The 7737-nt window shown below is 46.4% G+C and overlaps 1 protein-coding gene across 1 annotated transcript in view; it reads left to right on the top strand.

Annotated features, from left to right (window-relative positions):
- Positions 1–921: 921 nt before the first annotated feature.
- LOC126538690 (mucin-6-like) overlaps positions 922–7737 on the top strand; it is a 47400-nt gene continuing 40584 nt past the window's right edge. Inside the window, exons 1-3 of the mRNA XM_072284094.1 lie at positions 922–1058; positions 2914–3153; positions 5305–5501. Of these exons, the coding sequence (XP_072140195.1) occupies positions 1001–1058; positions 2914–3153; positions 5305–5501 (495 nt within the window). The 5' untranslated portion in view covers positions 922–1000. The remainder of the gene's footprint in view (positions 1059–2913; positions 3154–5304; positions 5502–7737) is intronic.

Raw genomic sequence — 7737 nt, 5'->3', positions numbered from 1 at the left:
ATACCACGCACCCTACCTGCCCCGTGTGGCAGTTGCGTGGCCCCTTCCCGTATGGTATAAGGTTATAGGGCAGTTGGAATTGTTGTATACTTGAAATCAGCACTGAAAGAGGCGACAACACGAAAAGGATAGAGCTAGAGTCCCGCAAGCAACGGGCAGGCTACTGGAAACCCCATCTAGTGGAAGGTTCTGGAGCAATTTCAACAGACTGGTTTTCTTTGACGCACATGCGAGCCATTGTGTTTTTGCATTCTAGCTTCTTCGACGTGCGGCCGCTGTGTCTGGAGATGGAACCCGTGACCTTGGGCGCATCAGGAGAACGCTACTGCCGCTGAGCCACTGCGTGTTTGGTGCTGTCCTGAAAGTGCAGTAGAAGTTCCTGTCGTTACGGTGAAAAAGAAAATACGTCGCGTTTTTCTACTATATAGCACCACGCAGTTAAATAACAGAACAACAAAAGAAAAGGAGCAACAAATATATGAAGCAGAGTTTTAATCTCCTGATGACAGGCTTCGGAACCGATGGGCGGTTGAGACTTCCTATTAGTGACTTCCTCCGTCGGGTCACCGACCTAATTGCTTTATTTTTTTTTCTGTTTTGACCGTGCAAGTGCTTTAGATATGGCTCATTTGCAAGACACGTGGACAATTGTCTAGTTGCTATATCGCAGCCGGCGGAACGGCTATATCTGAGCGGCCAATTACTGTGACTGAAACAGCACTTCGAAACCCCATGCAAGGGCATAAGCAGGAAGCAGAGTAAACGAACGATCCGGCGCCTACCCCAAGTGTGCTAGCAAAGATACACGGCGGACTTCCCTTCGGAACCGCAGCAGCCATAGCGCAAGATTGAGAGAAGAGATTGCAATATTTAGCACCGCGTATCCTGTAATGACTGCATCCGCGATATATTGAGGAGGGAACAAAAAGGGGCGCAACCGTTCCAGCGATCACCACTTGTGCCCTAACGTTCCGAGCTTAAACATCGACGAGCTTCAAGGATGAAGTGCTTTGTCTTGTTGCTGACGGCCGCGGTGGCGACCTGCGCTCCGAGCCCTGGTAAGACGTATGCGCACACATGCCAAGGCAACTTGCAGCCACCTTAATTTGAGAACTGTGCAGTGCTAAGTCATGCTAAGTTAGTGAGTAATATGTAGTCCACAAATTCGTAAGCAAGCTGTTTGTTAAGTAATTTAAAAAAGGGAATACCTTAATAATACTTCAAAAAGCCATATACAAGTAGTATAAAGTTAGCCTGGAGTAGCGAGAGATCATTTGAGTAAAAGGAACTGTTGGCGATTGTGCGAATAGCCTGGTTCTGTATGTCTTGAGTAGACGAGAGGTGGCAGTTATTTGTGTTTCCCAGGAAGCAATACCATAGGCGATATGACTATGAATGAACGCAAAGTATAAAAATAATAATGTGTGTTCTGAAAAGAATGCACGTGATTTAATAAGAGTTCTTACGCCGAAAGCTGTTTTTTGTTTAAAAAACGCTTTATGATTAGTAAACTTTAAGTTAGGATATAATTTTATGCCAAGGATCGACACACAGTTAAGCTAAGCTAATAGCTAAGTCATGCTATACATTTAGCCATAAGAAAATAGCTAAATGCATAGCATGACTCAGCTAGTTCTAACTTAAATCTATGGTGCGAACACTAAGCAATATGTCGCCACCTTCAATCTTATGACTCGCGGACAGTTTAGAAGTAATACTTGTAGGCAGAGCTTTCCTAATGCCATATTCTTTAAAATGAATAAACGCGTCAGCACATGGGTCTTTTCTGTAAGAGAATGCCGTTATCGGATCATGGAACTATTCTTCAGTTGCATTTTTTTTTGTTCTCGAAAGCCCATGTCGAGCATTGTGACTACGACATAAAGAGTGATTTGCTCAAGAGGAAGCTTTAGCTCGGGTGCTCCTATCTAAATACATGTAAAAGGAGAATTCGTTTTTCTCGGCAACCACTGCACCAAATTTGACGAGGTTTGATGCTTTTAAAAGAAAAACTTAAAATCTAGGGACTGTTGTTTTCGAATTTTCGATTTAGGTCCTTAATTTTTTATTAAAATTTGACAAATATCGCAAATTTTCAAAAAACGAAACTATCAAGTTTACAACTCTGTAACTCAAACGAAAATGGATAATACAATTCTTTGAATTGCGTCTAATAGCACATCTAAAGCGGACAAAATTGATATGCTATACATGAATCTAAAAAAAATTTAGTAATATGGAAATACAGCTTTTGCAGAACCTTTGTAAACAGCGTAACAAATTCACGTAAGATATAAAACGACATATCAAATTTGTCCGCTTTCAATGGCCTAATGGATGCCGTTTACAGAACCGCGATATCAGTTTTTGATGCAGAGTTATGAATTTGTAAACTTCGTTCTTCTATTGATTTCAAACTTCCGAATTTTCAAAAATTCTTTTAACAAGATCCAGGACTTAAATCGAAATTCCGCTTCGAACAGTCACTAGAATTTAACTTTCTCTCTCAAATGCAACAAACTTGATTAAAATCGGTCCAGGGGTTATCTCAGAAAAACGTTTTTGTGTTTTACATGTATTTGAATAGGCCGCGTCGGAGTTGGGCCCGAGCTAGAGCTTCCTCTTAACTAACATTCGCGAACGCTTCAATGCAACTTTGCCTCATTTGTATGTACCTAATAGCACAAGTTGTCCATTCCCAAATTGTCTGGCGGGCACATACATACATACTGAGTGGCCCAAGTTGACATGAGAGAGGTTGGAAACGGACATCATGCCGAAAAGTGCGTGAAGTTGCCAATTGCCAATCGCACTATTGATAATCTTTGGGAGCGGTTATTGTTCCGCACTAAACTTAAATGATGATAGGGATGACCGTCTCTCCATGTCCACAAATGCGTCGTTCTTGTGCAGACAGCGAAGTCGTCACGCTGCTGCCCAAGTTACTGCCGACCGGTGAAGATTGTGGCCTCAACGAGGTGTGGAAGCAGTGCGTGAGCAGCAGCTGCGCGGAGGCCTCCTGCAGCAGGCCCATCATCGGGCCCGCCTGCACGGCCGACTGCCGCTACGGATGCTACTGCGCCGATGGATTCTACCGCAACAGCGAACGAAACTGCGTACCGCTGGACCAGTGCCCGCAACAAGGAAGGGGAAGTACGTCACGCTCCACGACGCAAAGGAAGTCGAAACGGGTGCCCTTTATTGAAGAAATGGGAGGCGAGCAACAGCAGTGATTAGGCGCACTTGATTACTCATAAGGAGCTACCTTCGACTGCAGGGTTTGCAGATGACGTGTCTGGTGGCGCCACCTGTCGTGCGTCTGCCGCGAACGCCGGGTAATCGAGCAGCTGTAGGAAAATAAAAAGTAACAACTTCACATGAAAGATTACTTCTGTGGAGCGTACTGTCCCTAGTAATCGCATGTGCGCTGTGAGAGATGCCGTAGTAAAGGGTTCCAAATAAGTTTTGACGCTAATGAAAAGCACTGAACCAGCTCAGCGTGGTGCAATGTTATTAATATAGCGGAGTGAATGAAAGACCATTTTTGCTCTGTCAGTTTAAGGACGAAACCGCCCCGTGAATACGTCGTTATGACGTCACAACTTTTGAATTATGTTTTGGAATCTTGGTTGGCTTTAAGGCAAAAAAAGGTCGCTTTCGTTTACTTAAAGTACAATGGGACTCGTTTTTACCACTCGACAATAGCGTAAGGCATAAAGGACGCTGTGAGAATTCATGACGTTGCGAGAAGTTGGTGGCGAGTGCTCCCTGTTAAAATGGACACGGTTCGTCGTGGTCAAAAAGATTCGGTATGTTGCAGTATATGTAATGGGTATGGACACAGTTGAGCAAGCTCGAAATTCTGCAACGAAGCGCACCCGTCTGTAGGGCTTTGTGACTCCTGATGAGCACTGGGTCCAGTTTGATGGTCAATACTTGATGTGGCTCAGTGAATTATGTCCCAAACGCAACCACTCCAGTGCGCATCGACAGACGTACTGCCGAGCTGTGCCTCTCTGAACGCCGAATTAAAGGCTAAACTTAGCTCCGATTACGTAATTCGGGGTGCGACAGTGGCGCTGTCTGCTCAGGCGGCGTATGCACAATTGATTAATGGCGTCTTTCCTGTGCACAAAGTAAAGTGCCTGGGGGATTATTTTGCAAATATATAAGGAATAACGATATAAGATGTTTCCGTTACATGTGGTTTTAAGAAGCGACCCCCTCCCCCATCCCCCGTCTTTCCGATTTAAAAAAAAATACATTTTACGTCAAAAAATGCAATAGTATGCGCAAGTGAGAGTCGTAGAACCCTTGGCTTGAACTGTCGCCTTGCAGCAAATCGAACTGCAAGTCCACAGCATAAACGCAGCTGCATGACAAAAGCAAAAGAAATAAAATAAAAGCACATATAAAGAATACCACTTTGTTATAACAAAGAGAAGGCACAAAGGCATAGGGACATCGTCAGTGCGCCTTGCAGCCATCCGTGCATAGAACTGACACCCTTTTTTCTCGCAACATGCGCGTTTTTGTGCTGTGATAGAATCTAGGAAGTACAGCGCGACATGTACATACATGCGTGAGCCTCGCAACGCGAGCCGAGCCGAAGATAGCTGCTCCGTCGCTACGCCAAACTTAGCGGTGCTTTATGAGCTGCAGGACCAGCTCGGCCGTACGGAACGCTTGGCCAGGGTTCGAATCTCTTTAGAATGCGGCTAATATCGTCCGTATGGCCATGTTTCCGTGTTCCGAAAAAAAAAACACACACACCAGGCAGCATTCATTGCGCAACTGTAGAACGATGTTCGACGGTTATGTATGTTGAAATGTACTGTCCCAAGCATACCCGTGATATTCTGAACAGCTATATTCTTGAACATGGTATTCCCCAGCGCCTTTATTTGTTTAAAATAAGTATTACCGAGAAAACTTTCCTGTAAAGGCAGCATTCTAAACACATATATTCTAAAAAGAAAGGTAATTGTCTGAACACACATTGGGTATAGAAATAGTATTCCGAACACGCGTCCCCTGTAGACTATGACTAAGTAATGCCTTGCCAGACTGTGTGGCAGTGCCCGCAGAAACAGTCCGGTATTGTTGTGCGCGTTTCTTTTCTTTTCAATTCCTTCCCTTTTTCCCTCATCTATCGCATACATTTCCTACTTCCCCGGTACAGGGTGGCCATCCGGAGATGTTCTCTGCTTAACCTCCTTGTCCTCCCTTTGCTTCTCTCTCTCTCTTTCTCTCTCTAGTATTCGCTGCCGCATGAGCGCAATGACTTCTCCTTCCGCCGTGCAGGAAGACCTGGACCGCCATGCCGTGAGAACGAGGAGTGGAAGGTATGCGTGAGCAGTTCCTGCGCCGAGGCCACGTGCGAGAAGAAGACCATCGGTCCCGAATGCACCCTCGACTGCCAGCGAGGCTGCTACTGCGCCCAGGGATTCTACCGCAACGCCCAAAACAACTGCGTGCGCGAAGACCAGTGCCCAGTGTCAGTGTAGCCTCGAGTAAACGAGTACTACCGACCAATAAAATATGCTCTCACATTGCAAAGTACCTCCAATTTCTGTGTCCTGTACTAGCGCTACGCAGTGAGACACTCTATATACCGTGTTTCCTCAGATGACGTTAGCCATGCTGTTCAACGAAAAAAAAAAAATTAAAGCAAGATAGGCCATGTCTGAAAACCGTATCTTGCACTGTATTGTTTTAAGATCTTTTTCCTTTCGTTGATGTGTTCCTGGCTAACTTTAGCTGGGTCCCGTATATACATGGCAATTTCGAACCCGTTCGTACTACGGTCGTTATATTCCCGTTGTTTGTGAAGCGTGCGCAAGTAGCACCCGAATCATTGCTTTATTAACGTTTGTTAGTATTCATTGAAAAGATTTGATTACCGGGCTCGAGGCCTTTGCATTAAAAGTTGGTAGGGTTAGTGTTAATGAATGCGTGGTGGAGTATCGCAGACGACGGCAGGATGATTGTTGGCGTAAACATTGCCGTGTAACCACGGATGCCTGATTCCTAACAAGGAGACCGGCCGCATAATTACTCTTATTGACCAAAAATCATCTGAACGAGGTCGTCGGTCAGAAAAATTTGTTGAAAGATAGAAAAATAGCGAGGAACTGGTCCTCTTGCGCACTACAGTCGGTGGGAGATAGGGGGAAATAATTGAACATTAGTGTGAAATTGTGACATAGCGGGAGTTTTATGCAGTAGTAGATGACAACGAGAGTGAGAAGCGATATTGAGCGATACATGATATCGAGCTGCAATGTAGCCAGGTAGTGCGGGCGCTGCAGATTTCTAAGCTAAAAAGGCTACAAAAGTGGTAACATTGGCGTAAGTAGCCAAACCTGGAAAAACTGGGTGCTGTTCTGAGAAATGATGGATGCATACTTGATACCTTAAGATAGAAGGAACACCTTGTATATCTGCACACTGCCCACTTGCAATTTAAGTAACTACACAAAAGTGAGGGCACACAAGGAAACATGCATTGGATTCGCACAAAGGTCGCACAAAGTCGGGTTATATAATTAACTTAGAGTAAGATTGCCACAGACGAACACTCTACTCAATAGGTTCCGAGAATATTGCTCGCTTCCAGAAATCTTCTGGGCACCTGCAACGCTTGCTTGGGCAATGAACATGGTGGCTATGGACCTAATTCGCCTCCGAATATGAATAGTCGTTGGACAATATAATTACGAGGCAGGCCTCAGTAGGGGACTTCGGGTCGTTGTTAACCGCCAGGGGTCCATTAACGCGCACCTAAATCTAAGTCGCCATTGACATGCGGCCATCGAGGTCCGAATTAGACGCCGCGCCCTCAAGATTAGCAACGCAACGCCATAGCCGCTAAGCCATCGTGGTGTGTGCTCTCTTATCTGCAGCACAGAAGGTGAGGGCCGGAGGAATAACTGTGGCTATACCGCACTGGGGGGAGGAGGGGGGATCTTTCTTTAATGTTACTACGTCTCTGCTGCTTTTTTGTCTTGTGTACTGCAGGGCGAACCGCAGCGAGAACCTCACGAGCGAGTGGTGCTTATTAAGTGGGGTATATATATATATATATATATATATATATATATATACACATACATATATTGGTCACTATATAAAAGCCGAACCGATCATTTCTGTAGGATCGCCCTTAATTCAAATGGCAGGCCACCTCGAAAGATGGAGGTGACGCCAAATCCTGTCGTCCTTAAGGTACTGCAACAACGCTATCGTGGCTTTCTGTGCCATCGGTGAGTATGGTAGGATCTTCGTCAGTTCGACGAACAGCAACCGCACCTCCATCGGTTGCTGCTTTTAGTTTTCCGGATACGGGCTCCCTGACCGACCCCGGGCTGGGCCAGTGTATGGTCGGCGCTGCGGCGACAGGTAGCGGCCTGGTGATGGCGAACGGGACGGTCGTCGAGGTCTCCACTGAGTGGCGGCGAGGTAGTCGGCGATATCGCGAGGTCGTTCGCCAAGCTGTGGTCTCGGCGCGTTAACGGCGAACCCTCGGAGTCCCATCTCCCGGTATGGCCATCGGCAGTAGATGTGCCCGGCTTCTCCGCAGTGATAGCAAAGCGGACGGTGGTCGGGGGCGTGCCAAACGTCAGTCTTCCTTGGAATGCTGCGTGGGGCGATGGGTTGGCGTGCTGGCGGCGGGGGTGGTGGCGGACGACGGAACTGTGTCGTCACTGGGCCCCGCGTGGGCGCGGAGGGGGTATG

Source organism: Dermacentor andersoni, chromosome 8, assembly GCF_023375885.2.
Source record: "Dermacentor andersoni chromosome 8, qqDerAnde1_hic_scaffold, whole genome shotgun sequence".
In the NCBI taxonomy this organism is placed as follows: domain Eukaryota; kingdom Metazoa; phylum Arthropoda; class Arachnida; order Ixodida; family Ixodidae; genus Dermacentor; species Dermacentor andersoni.
Note: the sequence above shows the minus strand (reverse complement) of the source record. Positions and strands in the feature narration are given on the sequence as shown.